Source organism: Mus musculus, chromosome 16 (genome assembly GCF_000001635.26).
Source record: "Mus musculus strain C57BL/6J chromosome 16, GRCm38.p6 C57BL/6J".
NCBI classification, from domain to species: domain Eukaryota; kingdom Metazoa; phylum Chordata; class Mammalia; order Rodentia; family Muridae; genus Mus; species Mus musculus.
Window position 1 is genome coordinate 29,247,852 of NC_000082.6, and position 19,744 is coordinate 29,267,595.

Genomic DNA, 19,744 nt, shown 5'->3' on the forward strand with positions numbered 1-19,744 from the left:
ATTTGGTATGTAAAAAAAATAATTAAAAAAAAATCTCTTGACATATAAGCTTGTGTGTGGAAGGGTTCTCGATGAGTGTTGATTCATTTAACCTTTTAATAATGACTGTGTATCCTCAAATGAACAGTTTTCTGCCCTCTGGTTTTCCCAGCTAAGACCACTTTATTCAGTTATCATGCCAAAGAGATGCAAAATTTTTCACTTACCCGTAAACTGTGACTCTGGGAAAGGAGTGGGAACAGAAAAAGACTCAGAACAGAACCTTAGGCTATGCACACTTACAGTTTGCGTAGATGGGTTTCCGAAACGGCTTTCCCTTAGAAAAAATAAATGCTGCAGAGATGCAGTTGAAGGTGACGATGGGCCACAACGTAGTGCCCTCGAAACTTAGCACAGAAGCGGGAACCAGAGTTGCATTTCCAGTCCAGTTTCGGTCCAAACTCACGTTGGCTGAGAGGTTACTTTGGTTGACCAGAAAGCATTCACTATGGAAGAATTTCCAGCATTATGAAAACTGTCTATGCTATTTTTTTTAAATCTTTATTTAGTAAGTGACAAGATAATTTAATTACTACCAGGTGACTTCAGCTTTCAACCTGTTCCAGCTGGTGGTTGACAAGATATATCTTGTTTACTTCTTACAGTGACAAAGCAGAAACAAAAATGAGAATAAATCAAGACCATTCCCTGTCTGTCCCCTGTGAAGAGCAGATAATCTGTCTTAAGAGGACTTGGGTGACAATGTCTATGGAATTCCTGTCAAATCAAATAGTAAATGTATTGTGTGAACAGAATATGTATTTATGTATCTGTGTTGTGCATGTGTGTGATTAGGTGTCTATATGTGTCTATGTGTATGTATGTATGTCTGTATATGTGTGTATGTTTATGTATGTCTGTGTAAATGTATGTATATGTATGTATATATATATGTGTGTGTGTATATATATATGTACACACACAAATTATATATATATATATAATAAATATATATATATATATATAAAATTTGTGTGTGTGTGTGTGTTTAGGTGCATGTGAGTATGTTTATGGGTATGGTTGTAAATGTGTATATGTATGTCCGTATGTGCGTATGTGCATATGTGCATATATATGTCTCTGTGTGTGTTTAGGGGTATGTGTATAGGTTTGTAGATACGTGTGTGAACATGTGTATGTATGTGTGTGTGTGTCTGTCTGTCTGTCTGTCTCTGTGTGTGTGTGTGTGTGTGTGTGTTCTCTTTCATGTACTGACGTAAGCCTCCTGACTTGTGCCCTGAGTTGTATCCCTATTGCACTGTCTTTGCAAGTAGTTAAGGAATTGTAGTAAAGACCCAGCATAGCCATTCTGATTGGGAGGTATCTGTGGCTCTAGCGTACTAACAAGGTAAGCTCTGACTTCTCAGCCTGATGCAGAAGACATTCTGACCTCAACCTACCTTTCTAGTCTTATCTTTTGTCCAGCTCCCTACCTATAATCCCTGTTCTCCTAATGCAGTATCTACCTTTCCCAAAACACTGCAGACTTTCTGAGTTGGATGTGCACTTCCTATTAATTGCACTATTATTTACTCTTCATTATTTCTAACCTTGGATGAGAATTAGTACTAGCCCCCTCCCTGTTCTTTCCTCTTGCTGCATTTAGCTCACTATTTTAGAATTTTTTTGTTGAGATATTTTTATTTTTATCCATGTTTTATGATTTTTTATGTGTTTTTGTATTAGTTAATTTACATTTTTAACATCTAGCATAGTGGGATCATACAATATTTACTCAGCATAATATGCCTTTAAGATCTAGGCTTTGTCAGTTCTGATTGACCTATTTGCAATGTTCTTTTTTATGATGATGAAAGCTGAAAATTAGCTTTACTTGGCTTTCTTGTTTAGCTTGAAACTTTTAAGTTAATTTTCAGAATCTTATACAGAAAATTTCTTTTCCAAATGTGAAATCAAATGCAAGTCTTCTTTTTCCTTTTCCTTTTGAAATAGTGTGCTGGTTAGTTTTACATCATCTTGACATAGGCTAAAGTCCTTTGGGAAAAAGGGAACTCTGATTGAGAACATGCCTCTATCAAACTGGCCTGTAGGCAAATCATTTTCATGATTGGTGGTTAATATGGGAGGGTCTAGTCCATTACAGGTAGTATCATCCCAGGGTATGTGGTCCTGGATCATGTAAGATAGCAGGCTAAGACAGACACAGGAGCAGGCCAGTAAGCTCCATAGTTTCTGCTTCAGTTCATGCCTCAAGTCCCTGCCGTAACTTATCTCAGCAATAGAGTGTTTTATTAGAGTTATAAGCAAATATAAGCCCCTTTCACCCCAAGTTTTCTTAGGTTGTTGTACTATATAACAGCAATAGAAACCCAAATGAAGGCAGAAAGTATCTGCCTTGGACTCACTAGTGCTGAGATTATGGGTGAGCATCTCCATACCAGCTAGGTTTAATTATGAATATCTTGCGGTCTACAAGATCTATAAATGTGCTTTGTATAACCTGTGGATGATAAATTTGTTAAATAATGTTTGGAAAGAGCCATCTTAGATTCTTGAAGTGGATGGATAGGCTAGATGGTCTGGATTTCAGAGCTTAACACTAAAAAAGTACATAACTCTGTCCTGTCACATAGATAAGGAAGGGGAGAGCTAGTGTGGTGCACATCTTGATGGAATCAGGGCCATCTTGATTTGCTAGCCATGTCTCTAAGACTCTCTTATTTTTCTGCTTTTTCCTATTTTTAACCACAGTTGTTCTTCACTGTGCATATTTGCTTCAAATTAGGGGAGCATTTGGTTCTGAAACTCTACAGGACCATCTATTCCAAGTCATACTTGAATTGATGACTTTAGACTCTAAATGAAGCTCTTACATATCACTGGATCTCTGCTTTTGTTTCTGTATTCTGGGGATCTGATGCCATTAGACTCATAGTAGAGTGTACATGCCCAAGTTCAAAAGGAGAATATTATTTCCTCAGGAAAGCTTGAATTTATGTAGTGCCTATGGCTGTTTATGTACCACAGTAACATCATTAACTAGTTGTAACAGAGACTATCTTCAGAAATTCAGAGATGTTATTTTCTCACTTGGGACGGGGAGTGTTTCCCAAGCCCTGGTCAACATAAAATCCATGCCCCAAGGAATGAACACATTCACAGTCAATCAGCTGTAAGATCATCTCATTATTAAGTGAGGTGACAAAACTTTCCTGCTCATCTCACATGCTCACCTCGCATGTCACCCATTATGTGTGTTCTGTTCTATCATTTATGATTTTTGGCATGAAAGCATTTTGTCAGTTAAAATTTAGAGTTCTTGTTGGTATCAAGTCAGACAATGTGATTTGGCACTGCTTATATCACGCTCAGAAAGGAAACCTAAGGAAATCAACTCACCTGTATTTGTAGACCTCGCAGTACCAAGGCTGCTGTTTCACGGTGAGAAATGTACACACTTGCACAATGCAGGTAAAACAGGAATTCATGAAGACTGAGAGTAGCAACTGAGGAGAAAGTAGTTGTCCTGCTGGTCTGTAGGGAGCCAACTTCGGGTAGGCATGGTTTATGCTCACTGAAAGACAGGAACATGTTTTTCCTTTACAACTTCACATTTGGGGATAAAACATGAGATGCAGACCATCTTGAGTCTCTGAGGAAGATTCAGCTTGAGGAAACACTAACTGAAGGTTTACACCTACTCAAACCCATTATACAGCTGCATATTCATTTCTACCAACCTTCATCTCCTCTTTGCTTTGGTTTAACTTTCAGGTAAAAGAATAATGTGCTGAAAGGTCCTGTAATTGATAGACTTATCACATCACATGATACCCTTTCCCTCCCCAACCCCCATGGACTCAGAAGGGATGGTATATAAAATAAGATGAGCAGAATCAATATCTCTCATGAAAGATGGGAAAGTGGACAGTTGAGATGAGGGTTTAAATAGTTATCATTCCTGACTAATCTGTATATGTGAATTAATCTATATGCTACTCAATCAACAGTATCCAAGCACTTCAGGGTGCCAGGCACAGTGACAGGCATGCTCAGTTCCTTTCTGGAAGCACACGTTGGGGGCATTGATACTGCACATTCCACTTGGTTTGGTAAAGGAGGCAGGGTCATCAAAATTTGTTTTTCAGGTAAACAGTGTTAGAATATACTGCATTTTCAATCTTACAGTTTGTCATGTGTAGTGGTTGTGAATGAAAAAAATCTCCATCCTTCTTAGATGCTTCGTGCTCTAACAAACCAATGAGCATGGACTCTTCTCTACCATTCTAGACACTTGAAGATGTTTCAGGGAAGAGGCGTGAAGAGCTAACAATTCATAACATCCCATTTAAAGATTCACATAAGTCATGGTTTAATTCTTGACTTTCAGTTTGTCACCTAATTTCCTTCCTTGGCTTGTTTCTTTTTAATTAAAAAAAAAATTAGAGCACGCTGGCTTCTGCTTATGTTCATGCATATAAAGGTGGGGTGGTAAGGTATTGATGTAAGGTTTGTGATAATAAAGCTGAAAGGAGATTTCTGTTTTCTGTCTGACCTGGGGATAATAATGAAAACTTTCTGGTGCTTCAGATTTTCATAAAAAGTAAAAGTATGATGTAATGTTTAAATGCATCTCAAAGGATCTTCCAATTAATTTATTCTAAACCTCTATGACTTCCTAAGGCATCACAGTTACATTCCGATATGTATTTTCCCAGCAGAGTGTTAGACATTGTGGAGTATGCAAGGTCAACTCTGCCCTCCAAGTTCTGAGTCCAGTGGCCACACAAAGACTGCATTTATTATCAAGGAATACAATGGGCACAAAGATACTCATTTAGAGTGCAGTTTAAGTCTATATTCCATCAGCAAAATAATGGTAGGATGGTTATCCTGGGGCATGCGAGTTTCTCAACCATGAGTGTTTGGCCATATTTACAGTACCAGGCATGCATTTCTTCCTGTGGAATGGTCCTTAATCACAAGCAGAAAGTGGTTGGTTACCTCTATAACATCTGTGCCACTACTGCACTCATGGACAAATCCTGCCACGCCAATCATTATTGTAGTTCACAAAATTTACAGCTGTCTAAGAGTTATTGATGACTTTTTCTCTCAGCAGCTTACATAGCACTTTTCAGTACTAGAAAAGCTAGATATAAAGGAGGAAGATCATATGTCTGTATCATTTTGATTTCCCTATGTCCTATGAATAAAATGTCTTGTACCTTCAGCAATGAGTTCTTACCATCAGGTTGTTGTTGGCATCTATAGCAATGGCAATAGCTCTATTGTTTGGTTTTTTGTTTGTTTTGTTTTGTTTTGTTTTGTTTTGTTTTGTTTTGTTTTTGAGACAGGGTTTCTCTGTATAGCCCTGGATGTCCTGGAACTTACTCTGTAGACCAGGCTGGCCTCATACTCAGAAATCCGCCTGCCTCTGCCTCCCAAGTGCTGGGATTAAAGGCGTGCACCACCACCGCCCAGCTGTTTGGGCATTTCTAACCAACAGATTGAGAAGTACCTCGTACCACTTCTATATGAGTGTGTGTGTGTGTGTGTGTGTGTGTGTGTGTGTGTGTGTGCATATGTGTGTATGTGTTTGCATACCTGTGTCTGTGTGCAAACACATATTTGTGTTTGTGTGTGCATGTGTGTGTTAGAAGCTTATAAAATAGTGGGTTTGCAGTTTGTGTATGGCTTTTTAGAGCATCTTTGGGGTTAATAACACCTCCCACAGCTTCCTCTGTCCTATCCTCCCATCTACCCTATATCTTCCCTTCCCATTAATGTATCTCTCAGTCCTCATTGTGCAAATTTATTTGTACAGTGGATGGTGGTTAACTCAGAGACTCACAACTGAACAAGAGGCAGAGAATATGTGGCATGTCCAACCACCAATGGGACATCTATATTCTGCCCCACCCCACCACGCCCAGGGTTCAGGTACTACCACAGAAGAGGGTGATTAGAAGATTGTTAAGAACCAGAAGTCTGGGAGAACCAGACTGAAGCAATGTCTTTTGGGCTTGACATGGATCTGGAAGATGTCAGAGGTGTGTGGGAGGGAATATAATAAAAAGACATTGCATGAAATAAAAGGGAATTACATAAATAATTTTTTAAACAAATAATGTAATAGGCTTTTTTTTTGTTCCTAGTTTTTCAGATACAATCCCTGCCATTTTCTAAGTAAGAAGAACATCTTTCTTTTTCATAGAGGGCCCCAACAGTTTATTCTAAGATGACTGATGGTAGGGGCTGGAGAGATGGCTCAGTGGTTAAGCGTACTTGTTCTTGCGGAGGACCTAGGTTGAATTCCCAGAACACACACAGTGCTTCCCAACTGTCTATAACTTCAGTTACAGAGGATCTGATCCTCTTCAGACGTCTGAGGGTTGTAGTTACACACGTGGTGCACATTCCAACCTGCAGACAAGCACCCATACACACAAGATAAGTAAATCTAAAAGCAGTTTTTAAAAGATGATGGCGGTTTTGAAGAGAATTGTTGCTAACAGTGTCATGCAGAAATGGAGCTGGCTACAACCTACAGAGCATCTGTAAAATTGGGCTTCAGGCCACAACCTGGAAGTGGGGAGGAGCTAGAGGTTGAGTTCACCCTTGTAGTAAATGACTCAATCAGTTGTGTTTAGATAATGAAACTTCAGTACACACTCGGGATTTGGAAACCTACTTGAACTCTGGTTGGCAGGATTATGTACATAACCACACATGTGTACGTCAGAGTGACGAAGCACCCTGATTCCACATAGGAAGGACAGTAGAAGTAATTTATGACCCTTCCCAGAATTTGTCCCACTTCTCTCCCCTTGACTAATTCTAGCTTGTATCATTTTTCTATTAATAAAATTGTGGTAATAAATATACTTTCACTGGTTCTGTGGATCAGCAAATTATTAAATAAAAAATAGATGGTAGTGGAGCCCCTAAGTTGTAGATAGCTAGTCAAAGTGCAGGTGGTTTGGGAACCCCAGCACTTGTCTCTGGTGTCTGAAGTGAAGCTATTCTGTGGTTGTGGCATCAATGTATGATATTTGGTCTAACTGTGGGTAGTTGGTGTCAGAAGTCACCATTTCAGTACAATCAGAAGGGGCATACAAAATGGACTATGGTCAGGGCTGAAGAGTGGGCAATGAACTTCGATCTAAGTCACAGAAGGCAGAGGCTGTGGTGCTTACAGTGTCTTCTACATGCCACCATCCAAGATGTGTGGGGAGCCGCCCTCACATTCGCCATTGCAAGATGGCGCTGACATCCTGTGTTCTAAGTGGTAAACAAATAATCTGCGCATGTGCCAAGGGTAGTTTTCCACTACATGTGCTCTGCCTTCCCCGTGACGACAACTCGGCCGATGGGCTGCAGCCAATCAGGGAGTAATACGTCCTAGGCGGAGAATAATTCTCCTTAAAGGGGACGGGGTTTCCCCATTCTCTCTCTTGCTTTTGCTCTTGCACTTTTGCGCTCTGGCTCCTAAAGATGTAAGCAATAGAGCTCTTGCTCTCTTGCTCTCTTGCTCCTGAAGATGTAAGCAATAAAGTTTTGCCGCAGAAGATTCCGGTTTGCTGCGTTCTTCCTGGCCTGTCGCGAGAACACGGGTAAGAAAGATGCTGCTGTGAAACTTATAAGGAGACTGTGTGCACTCCACATGGGTGTCACCACAGCTCTGGCTATGGGCCTCTACCTTATTGGTATGCGTTCCCGCACATGCTCACTACAGTTTTTGTCTTCTTCAACACAAAAACCATGGGAGACTGAGTAATTGACTTGATAGAGATGGTATTTGTTTGGAGCTTCCTGGCAAGATATTGGCCACAGTGATGACAGCATCAGTTTCAAACAATCATGCATGGCTCACCATGCTGTCAGGCTCTGCTTTCTGTGAACCTTGGTGAAAATATTCTGTTATTATGGCCTAGGATGAGAAAGGTGGGGTTGACTTGAGTTCAACTTAATCAAAATAAACTATTTACAATGTATATCCTGGTGGCTGAGAAGCCTAGATCAGCTGAATGGCACTCACCATCCAGGCCCAGAAACTGGGAGAAATTACTGACATAAGCCACTGATTTGGGTGGGGAGTTGTGAGGCAGGGGTATTGTGGCACCAGCTGGTTGATAGTTTTATACTGGGTATTTCTATACCAGAGACTCCTAATATTTCTAACAAGAAATATCTATTCCTGGTATGATAGAAAATAATTACTGGTTTTGGACACCCATTACATGCCAGAGATTGTGCCAAATGTTCTTATATGTGTTATCTGTGTTTCCTTTAAAATCAATGCAAACTGTGAATTCTGTAGATGAATAAACATGTTAAAGTAGATTCTCATAAAGACACAGTGAGTAGCAGTACTATGATATGCACACAAGAGGGTCTGACCCTAAAGCCTGTGATCACTGCTCTGCAGCATGCTTGGCAGGACAGAGTTCCTAAGTTTAAAAGAGCACAGTGGGAGTCTCTGAACCAGCGTGGAGAGCAGTACTGTTTATAACCAGGCAGGAAAGCTCTGAGTTGTCCAGATTTCCTTAAAATGAAGATGGTAACATTCTTTACCAGATTTCATGCAGAGGAACACTAACTCATTAGATGATATATTTTATCTAAAATTAATTATTCACTTATCTGAGTTCCCACAGTGCATTGCTCATATTGGTGGCCTACTGCAGGGTATTGTACATTAAGTCATTATTGTTCACACATACAACCCAGCAGACTATGAGCTCCCTGGGAGAGAAATCCTGCCTTGTTCCACCTTTTATCTCTAACTAAATCTCACACCAAGCCTCCTACAGGGGAGAATGTACCATTTCAAATTATGGTCTTTAATTGCTCAAAATCACTTGATGCATTTATATTAGAAATTATATATCATAAATTATGTGAGCCAAATTTCAAGTGGACCATAAATTCCCCATACCTACAAGCAAAGCTCTGAGTGTGTCTCATAGGGTTTCCAAGATGTATCTGAAGGTCTCAGAAGGTTCACACTCAGAAAAGGTCACTGCCACTTGATGAGGTTTATGTTAAAAAAAATCCATGTGTGAAATGGTAAGATGCATTGTCATATCTAATTATCCTCATATGGCCTTCTTCTATATACTGAAATATTAAGTCTAAATGAAGCTGGCTGGAACCTACCTTCATCCACTGCAATGACTGTCCCAAGGCCATGCTACACCAATGTACTTTCTCTTCAAAAGACTTGCAGAATGAACAGTGAAAGTTGGATGTCACCAGCCACGGGGAGACAAGTGAACAGATGAAAATGATGGAGCTTCAGTTGAAGAATCACCTTTTAGGACATTTCCATGGTAACGTGTAGAGGACAACAGATTAAAACCTTCAGATGGACTGAAGGAGAGAGAGGATGGCTGCTTGGGAATAAAGAGACCCAATATTTAATCCTTTAGTGTGCAAGCCAGATTTAGGACAAGGTGCCTCAGAGTTTCTAATTTCAAGCATTATTGAGAATTGTATTTTTTTTAGGCATCTCCTTTCTCTCTTTTTCTTGATAGTTTGAAGTTCGTGTTGAAGAGGCCAAGTGTGTTACTAGTACAAACGCCCACAGAGATGAGGGTCAGTTGTGCTTCACAGTGTAACATTTTCTCAACTGACTTCTGCCCTGACATCGTGTTAAAAAACTTTTTCTTTAATATATCATATCTTGTATTATTAGCTGCATGTGTCTCAAACTCTGTGATCTTTGATAAGTTCTTTATGAGACAGCAATTTCCTTGAGTGAAATGGCCTTGTCAGGTTCTGCAGAAGGGCTAAAGTGATGTTTAAGGAGGGGGCTCATCACAATACAGGGGACAGTAGACTCACAATATGCAGAATGGTCTCACAATGGACCCCTCCTTTGGGAAGACCGCCCATCCTGGTGAGCACTTGAGAAGAATCAAAAAGTGTTCAAACAACAGTTCTAATTTTGTTTCAGAATTGGCGCATGACCGTGACAGAGTTATTCTGGGCTTTCCTACACTCCTTTGCATGGTATTAGTTATAGGTTGACTGACATGGAGGTGTGGCCACTGTGCTCCTGTGAGTGGTACTACCCGGCTGACTCTCACCTCAGTTGTCCACGCCCTGAGAATCAGCCTATCTGTAGAAGACTGACACACCTCGGTTCGGAAGCATGGCTACCTCTAGCAGAAGAGGGTCTCAGAAGGGTCGCAGGTCAAAAGCTGTACCATCCGGACGATGGCACTTTATCCAATGATCAACAACCATGTGGCTGACTCAGTCTATAAGCTGAATTCTGAGGAAAACTGAGAAAGGAAGGCTAAAGGTGACCATGGAAAAGCTATCATTTCATCCGAAATGCTACCTCACTTCTCTCTTGGCAGCTGCGCTCCAACACGGCACTTATCTAAACTTGGCAGTTTGTACAGGGCTCATTGGTGGGCTGTACAGTTTCCCTGTGACCTGGTCTGGACCAGTATGAATGGGACTCTCTCCTTCCAATTCTTCAGGATTGTTTCCTTCAAATGTCTCTTGGAGTACATACTATAAAAGAAAAACCAACTGTGCAGCCTTTTGCTAGGGTACTTCCAACCTGAATAAGTTCCATGGCTACTACTTTACCTATAAGATAAATAATATATAGCTTTCCTTCATGGCTTTCCTCTCTCTCCTCATTGCTACTATGAAAGGGGTGTGTGAAAACACAATGTCCCCTCAAAAATCAAACAGACTGTCCTAGGATACTTTCTATGACTCTCTTTTATTGTCTGTTGCAATCCTGGGAGGACAACAAGACTTCATACATGTCCTTTCAGCTTTCCTTAAAGCATACCTCAATAGTCACTGCTACAGCTTTTAAGGGAATCAATACTCAGGTAATGGGTAGAGGGGGGAATATGTTTATGACAGAAGAACCAGTAAGCATCTCTTTAGAAGATGTGATAGGGATGTTGCCATCCTCTTTCTTCATGCTCAACTGGCACTTATTCATTATTCGCAAGTATTCAGGTCAGCAAACTTCCACCCAGTAAGGAAATCCCATTAGCATTTTTCTCCTTCTCTGTGTTAGAAACATAGACCCCTAGAGGCATACATACAAAGGCTTATGGCCCCAGAGTAGAGTTTAGCTGGGGAGGTTAGAATCATGAACAGAAGAAGCATAAATTCAAAATAGAGTGTGGACTGATGGCAGCAGATGCTCTGGGACTTAGAGAAAGGAGGGTTATTTTATTTTTTAATGATAATCTGTCATCAGAGGAGAGACAGGAGGGAACACTAAAAACAGCTTTGTGAAAGAAATAGGACTGACTCTAACACAAGAAAGATCGGCAATTTTCAAAAATGCTTGGAACTACAGAGATGTCTCAGTGATTAAGACTAGACACTGCTCTTATAGCCCATGGTACTGCACTACCATGTGCATATGCACACATACACACACACACACACACACACACACACACACACACACACACACCAAAACATACACGCAATTTAATATTTCTTAAAGAGCCTTTTACTAAAAGAAAGACATTTCCAGCACATGGATTCAAGGTTTTCAGTTTGGCCACACTGTAGGGTAAGTGAAAGAAAACAGCTAAATAAACAGTCTGAAAAGCAAGTTAGGCCAGATCAGACTGGAGTGAAAAATCAGATCAGACTAGGCTGAAAAATGCTGGGTGTTCATCTGCCTCTTTAAAGTCAAGGACTATTGCATGCAAGCTCTATATAATGACCATTATCAAGGCTCCTTATGTTTCCTAGTGCTAAGATTAAGGTTCATACTGGAAAAGGGCACTATTGTCACGGGTTAGTTATTTTCTTACATGTCTACTCATGCCTGCCTTGTTCCTAGGAGATCTTTGAGTGCTAGAAGACAGCCGTGGCCTTCAGCCTACAGCACAGGCTCTGGAACCTCCTGGGGTTCCTCCCCTTTCCAGCATCATGCATAAATAAATCATCCCAGATTGCTTAAAAATACTGAGCATCATAAAATCACTATCACTGATTCAAAATTATTCAGTTAGATGAATAGTAATAACGCATAGTGGAAAATACATAATAGGCTTGGAATAGACACTCCAACCTAATAATCAAAATTGATATTACTTATATCATAGAGACTGGTAGATTTTATCATTCGATAGACATGAGAGATGAGCTCAATGTCAGTTTTCTGTTTTAAGATGTGACATGATGTGTCAAGGTTATTAATGTCCTGCCGACGTTGGGTATTTTATCTGTTGTTTTTCACAACACCTCGCTGTTGAACAAAGGGAAAGTGACAGGGCCATTGTTCTTCCTGCTTCTGTTGAGGCAGTCACCTTTCTTGCTTATTAAGAGTTAGTATCAAGCCCCGAGTTTCTTGATCAAAAGCACTTTATCAGTGTCATCTCCCAGGAAGGAAGCAAGCACTGGCTGCCACGACCCACGCCTCACTTCCCAGGGAACTGCACCGGAATCACGCATTAGCATTTGTTCTCCCAAGTCAAAGACATAGCAGGAATCTGAGTTTTGTGTCAGTGTGAAATGTAGGTGAATAATGGAAAGTGACCTTTGGGTTTAAAAGAGAGAGAGAAAAGTCCTTTCTGGATTTCTTACCCATTTTTCTATGGACAGGATACAAAACTGCAAAGAACTAAGACTATGTTGAAAGGTTCTTAGAGGAAAGACCTATTTATTATTAGATTATCTATTATTTATAATAGGTTATATTTATATTCTATAGGTTATATCATTTATATATTATTAGGCTAAATCTATTTATTATTGGGTTAGTTATTATTTATATTAGGTTATATTTGTATTGTGTAGCTCATATTATTTATATATTATTAGATTAGACCTATTTATTATTAGATTATTTATTATTTATAATAGGTTATATTTATATTATGTAGGTTATATTATATATATTATTAGGTTAGACTCAATTGTTATTAGGCTATTTTGCTGCAGGTCTAGAGGCTCCAAGCCTCCACTCACCCCAATGTTACTTTAAATAAATTCATAGATGTAACTTTCCCACCATGTCCTTACCAAGTGTTTCTGGGACTTCACAAATAGATACACACTTACTTGTTAAGCTGACCATCAGCGTGATGGCCACATCTTGCAGGAGGTACTGGTAGTTACCAAAGAGCTGTAGTTGCTGGGGGAAAAAAAACAGTGTAAGTATCATGTCTATTACAGTGGCTCTCATTCATGGAGCTCTTTAAAGCGCACAACAACAGGCAATTGCTGTTTCTTCTTTTCAAAAAGAAAATATGAACCTAAAACCTTCAGTAGCTCATTAGACTAAATGACCCCTGTAGCTATTTTCCCAGTATTTAAATCATTTCTTTATAACCAGTGTCTCGGTCGAAACCCTACCAGCCTCCTACTGGCCACATTACCCTTGGCTGGTGTCATCTCAGCCTGGACAGCTGAATTCTCAGCACAAGTCTCAACATTTCTAACAGGATTTTAGGCAAAATTTCAAATCAAGGCCTCCACCTTGAGGATGGACTGAGTGATAACACCGTGAGTCTGGAGCTCACTCAGGTTTCCAAACTGAACATGGCCTCCCCCTAAGTCGTTGCTTTTCCATCTTGCGAATGCTTGGACCTCTTAATACAGTTCCTCATGTTGTGGTAACCCCCCCCCCCGCAACCATAAAATTATTATCATTGCCACTTCATAACTGTAATTTTGCTACTGTCATGCATTGTAATGTAAATATCTGTTTTCCAATGGCCTTAGGTGACCTCTGTGAAAGGGTTGTTCGATGCCCTCAAAAGGGGTGGGGTCCCACAGGTTGAGAATCACTGCTCTAAGTAAAGCCACTGCAGACTTTAGTCCACCACTTTTGCCTCCCTGAGGTCTGGGTACACACAGAACTTAGCTTTTCAGTTCTCGTTTGGAGCTGAACTCATAAGGCCAAAAAGTCAAACCATTACTCCTTGGGAATGTCCCAAGGCCAGGCCTTCCAACATCCTTCTCAGCTAGTCACCAACTTCCATACTGTGACGTGATTATGAGTGTGCAGACAATGTCTGCATGTGAACGTACACTGACTCTTTGCAAAGACTCTGTAGTAGCTTCTAAGTTGAAGTACTTGGAGGGTGTGCTTATGCGGTTGTGAACAACTGGACAACTGCTGAGTGCAATGATTGCAACTCCACCACAGACCCCTCAGCTCTGCACTCAGTTTTATGAAAAGGTAGTTACATTGTGCCCTCTGATTCCCAACTCTTCCTCATCTACCAACAAGCGCCCTCCCGACCTTACCCTGTGTGTGCATGTGTGTGTGTGTGTGTGTACACATGCACTTGATAATTAAGCGTATACTGTGTGCACTTGTATGTGAAGGGGTATGTGTTCATGTACTTATGTGTGGAGGCCAGAGGTCAGTATCAGGCATCTCCCTCTATGGGTCCCCACTTTATTTTCTTTGAGACAGTCTCTCATTGAACCTGGAGCTCATTAATTGGCTAGACTGGATGTCTGTCAAGTACAGAATCTTCCTGTCTCTGCCTTGCATCACTGGAAGTATAGGTGTGTGTCACCAAATCCAAGCTTTTATGTGGGTGCTAGGATCTGAACTCAGCAAACACTTTACTGACCGATGCACTTCTGTGGCCTCTGGTTACTTCCTCTTACCCTTTCCCCACTTGAGTGGTAAAATCACACATAAACAGAAACACAAGGAAAATTATCCAACAGCAGCCTTCGATTTTTCAATATGAACAGCTATTGTAGAACTGTGGAGACCTTAAAAGTAAGTCATTCACTTTCCAGAGGTGGGAATAGGCCAAGGATAAGACCCCACTTTGCATTTTGGATGAAGGTAAGGCTTGGATGGGGTCTCCTTATCCCTTCCCACCTGGTGGCCATTTAGCCTCCCACATATGTCCTTGCCAACAAGATACCTCAATCCCTCGTCTCTCCGTTTACCTCTTAATTATCCTCCCAAAGCAATAAAATAGCTTAATTCCCCAAGTGTCCTTTAAGTGTGTTGGATCATTTTATTATAGAGCAAACTATGCTTGAAATAATGAAGATTATATTTAATCTATGCATAGCTCCTGTGTGCTAAATGGTTATTACCATTTGTTTTTTAAAATCCCTTTGTCATTTTTAAGGAATTGCTATTCTTTACTGATAACACACCTAACCCTATTAAATTCTGGGTAGGTTCAGGAACACAGCCCCAGCGTGGGAGCTTTTCAGCGTTGCTGTCCTTCAAAATAAAATCCAAAAACTTCTCTTCCTTTTTATCTCTTTTCAGTCTTTTTTGCCAAAAATATTCCACAGTTGGAGGCAGATCCATTTCCTGTTGAGTTATATTTAGGCTTCTCTCAAGCTCTGTTTATTCCCCCAAGGAAGAGACAGGATTACAGAGGTCAAGAGTTTCAGGTTATCCAGAGAAAACCAACACCCTGGACAACATATCCAGTATTACTGACTTCTAACCTCAGGCTACACGAAGCACACCAGGTTCCCAAATTTGTAGGCACCTGTTTCTGAGAAATGTCATACATTTATAAACATTAAATGGGGTGTAGGATCCACATCCCAACACTATAAATACAATTAGAACTGGGAAGAAATGAATTTAGTTCTTACCCAGTACAGAAGTGATGTTCCAATAAACTGGATGATGCCGTACATAGTCAGGTATTTAAATACACCGAAGGATGAGACCAGAGCAGCCCGGCCCTCCCTGTTGAGAACAAACACAAAAACTGCTTACATATGCCACACAGCCCCTTTATATTTTAAAAGAAGCTTACTTAAAAAAATAGTCCATTCTTTGTCAATGTGTATAATGCATAATATAACTAATATAATACATTATATTACCTATTTCACATATGTATGTAATGTGTATAATACATTTAAGAACTCATCTCCCTTATCCCCTTAACTCGTGTGCCAAGTCCTCCTCCTACTTTTGTGTCTTTTGGATATAATTTTGTTTCTGTGCATTGGTTTAACTCACTAGGTTTAGCCAGAGTCACCCATGTGAGCACTGGTGTGAAGCTAACCATTGAGGCATGAGTAACTTACCAGCGGTGGCATCTCTGAAGACATAGCTTGACTGAGAGCCGCCCCCTTAGGCAGGGAAAAGCCCTATGAGGCTGCTCAGTAGAGCTCGTGACTGAATGTTTAGAGATTAGGTCTTGTGCATGCACTGTGCAGTGAACTGCAACTGTTATGAGTTCATGTGTGGCACAGCCATCTCTTGCTCCTGGCATAGACCATGTTGTGAGCTATCAGAGTCCACTTGTCTCTCATCCCAAATACCAGGATTCCAGGCAAACAAAGCTGTAGCAAACTTTTTACGTCAGTGCCTGGGGTTTGAACTTGGGTCCTTATGCTTGTGTACCGCTGCGCCATCTTAAGTCTCTTGTTTTATCCATCGAGCTGCTGATGCCTCTACCTCCCCCTCCTGAATGTTGTATAACTGGCATCCTCTGGTTTATGCAGTGCTGGGAATTGAACTCAGCATCTTGTCTGTGATAGACAAGCACCAAATAATTAACTGAATCCCATGACCTGTTCAACCTTTCATTCATTTGGGCAGTCTCTTCCTCAATCCTTAATTCGCTCCTTGACTCTTGACCCACTTTTACTTAGGTCTTATGAAGTACCAATATTACACCAAGAATCATTACAAAAGGATAGAAACAGAATTAGGCCCTATTCCCTCCATGAAGTGAGGATATTATTGTGTGTAGTCTAAGCATACTGCATCATTATAATGGCCTGCAGTGTCGAGCATTGACTCGATCTTAATTTCTTCTATCTCAACATACTTCCTAGAATTGAGTGAGTTTTAGTGGTTCTCAGACACACAGAGCTAAAATCAGTGCTCTCAAATTTTACAAAGTATGAATGCAACTATAAAATGGAGTCCTGATGGTTTTTGCCATCCGTGATATTGCTGGAAGAAACCAAGGTAATTCTGAGTTGGTAAAGAGATCAAAAGAACAAGACTACTGCAGAAACTACAGCTTGGAAACTGCATATTCATCCTTTGGAGGAAAAAAATGGCTTTTAGCTGAGGTTATTTATTTATTTATTTATTTGGTCTGGAGGACAGTGTGAGAATGTAGCGTGTTGACTCTGCAGCTTCCCCTTGCCAAGACGGACATGACCCGACACGGCTTTAGTTTGTTTCTAGTCCCCAGTGACATAGGCACCTGCTCAGTTCAAAGATGTTAGAACTATATTGAAACATAAAATGGCCGACCTGGAAGCCAAATGACTAACTTCTTGCCTCAGGCACGGTGGATGTTAGGTTGGGAGATGGCCAGGCTACTTCAGGCAGATGTTTCCCACCAGGCTGTGAACAGCTAGCATTTGTTTTCAACAAAGGATGGAAGAAGAAGAAGAAGAAGAAAAAAACAGGCCGAGGAAAGCAGCAAAGCCTGGATTGTTTTCCCAAGTCTGACATAAACATTATGATTTCATATTCTTTTCCCCTGCAGTTGTATATAATTTCAGGAAAATTAAGACAGCTAGATTCAAAACAATGTACAAAACAGGGTTCTAAGGGCAGGATAAAAGCTGTCTTCGTGAGCTTCCAAGATCACTGCTATTCCTAATGATTATGAATTTTGGTAGCTCGTACATTTATCTGCATCTCCTGCAGCAGTCCATCAGATTCTCTGCTTAGAGCTAGAAAGAGATACAGGAATAATAATAATCAAAATAAAAAGATACAGCTTTTCCCACAAGGACATGAACTGTGACAAGCTCCTGCGCTGAAGAATGACAAAGAAACCAATGGACCTAGACCTATGCATGGAAGAGTTGTACCACATTGCCCTTCTAGGGATCTTTCCCAGGAATAAGCATATGTAAAGAATACCGAAGGACAAAATGAGTCTTAAAGAGCTGAACACTGAACCATATCTAATTTTTTGAAGCTATCAAATACAGAAGCAAAGAGAATCTACCCTGAACTCTTAATAATAAATTATCTACCACTACCAGAAATCTTATATCAGGACATATTCTAAACCAACATACTGCATTATAAATACATTCCTGATGCATAATACATCGGTCACAGTTATGCTTGGGAGGCACAGGGGGTGACTGTGCTCAAGAGTACAGAAGAACACAGATGTCGATGCCCAAAGACAAAGGACATGTGGTCCAGCTGCCTGGTGGATGTGCGGGAAGGGCATGGTATTGCAGGCCTTACTCCATCCCACCAGTCACCCTGTGCTCTGAGGCACCAAGAAAGTGATAAAGAGTCATCTCATTGTTTTTTCCAGAGTAAGCTGCATGGTGACTTCCAGCCCTCTGGCCCTGGAGATACCCGGTTACCCTCAGGTATTTTAGGAACAGTAGGGGGAAAGATTTATGAAGAAAATATAAAACGGATGCTTTATTCTTCGTTACACCTAAAATGCAAGTAGAAACAAATTCGAAATGCATCCAGTAAAGGAAAGCAAACACACGCCCCTCGTTCCTAATCTCCAGTGAAGTTGTATGCCTCCTATGACAACACCCTGATGATTGCAAATGTTTATTTTAGAAGTATACAATAGTATGGATAGACGCTATCTAATGATGCATCCTTATCCTGCTCCCCCCAACCCATCCCAAACTCCTGGTCAAATATCACAGAAGGTTCCCAGAATATGAAAATAAGGGAAAGAGAAGACAGTCAGTAAGGTTTTAAATATCAAAGGAAGTTTTCAGTGGTCTACCTGTCACACCCATCTATTTCTTTTCTTTCTTTCTTTTCTCGAGACAGGTTTCTCTGTGTCGCCCTGGCTGTCCTGGAACTGGAACTCACTCTGTAGACCAGGCTGGCCGCGAACTCAGAAATCCGCCTGCCTCTGCCTCCCAAGAGCTGGCATTAAAGGCCTGCGCCACCACTGCCAGGCTCCATCTATTTCTTAAAAGTGGATGAAAGTCACTTTTTTGTGTGGGTTTGTTAGTGCTTGAAAAAGCAACAGGAATCGTCCCTTGACTAGTAACCCAACAGCACTAGGCCTGCCCCTGGATGCACACCTTGCCTCATTGTTAGGACCTAGTGTCCAATTCTGTCTGCTTCCAGAGCCAGACAATGAGCCACAGTGGTGAGGTACAGGAGAAGCTTACCTGATGAGATGAGGCACACACTCGATATTGGCTGTTTTCGAGGTGAAGGGAGATGCCACGGATGCTTCCTGTTCTGATAGTGAGATGCCAGCATGAGCCATTTTCAAAGCCTGGAATGATTCAACCATGTCAAACCACGGCTCTTCAGACCAGGCTCTACTACTCAAATACTAGGCTGTTTGTTCTACATCAGTTATAATACTGTATCTGTCCATATTCAGGTCTCTATTTATATGCTCTTTCATCCATATAGCCTGTCTCTCATGATACATAAAATCATCATGGAAGAGGAACAGACTGCATTGTGATCCACAGACAAGTGTGCATGTACATGTGCAAGTTTCCACACATGCACGCATACTATACTATCTTTGTGGCACATGCACAACAACATCAGCAAATGGAAGCACTCATTCAAAACTTCTATAAAAGCATGGCGAAAGGATTGGAGAGATTTCTTAGCATTGTAGTTCTTAACCTTCCTAATGCTGCTACCCTTTAACACAGTTCCTCATGTTGCAGTGACCACCAACCATAAAATTACTTTCCTTGCTACTTTATTTTATTTTTTTCCATTTTTTATTAGGTATTTAGCTCATTTACATTTCCAATGCTATACCAAAAGTCCCCCATATCCACCCACTCCCACTCC

At 40.7% G+C, this 19,744-nt stretch overlaps 1 protein-coding gene across 5 annotated transcripts in view; it reads right to left on the reverse strand.

Annotated features, from left to right (window-relative positions):
• Positions 1-19,744, reverse strand: part of Atp13a5 (ATPase type 13A5) — a 148,277-nt gene that overhangs the window by 17,362 nt on the left and 111,171 nt on the right. For all 5 annotated transcript variants that reach the window (XM_006522196.4, XM_006522197.4, XM_017317011.2 and 2 more), the window contains 5 exons: positions 19,093-19,202; positions 15,595-15,691; positions 13,066-13,138; positions 3,400-3,574; positions 283-485 (listed from right to left, as the gene is read on the reverse strand). In XM_006522196.4, the coding sequence (XP_006522259.1) occupies positions 283-485; positions 3,400-3,574; positions 13,066-13,138; positions 15,595-15,691; positions 19,093-19,202 (658 nt within the window). The remainder of the gene's footprint in view (positions 1-282; positions 486-3,399; positions 3,575-13,065; positions 13,139-15,594; positions 15,692-19,092; positions 19,203-19,744) is intronic.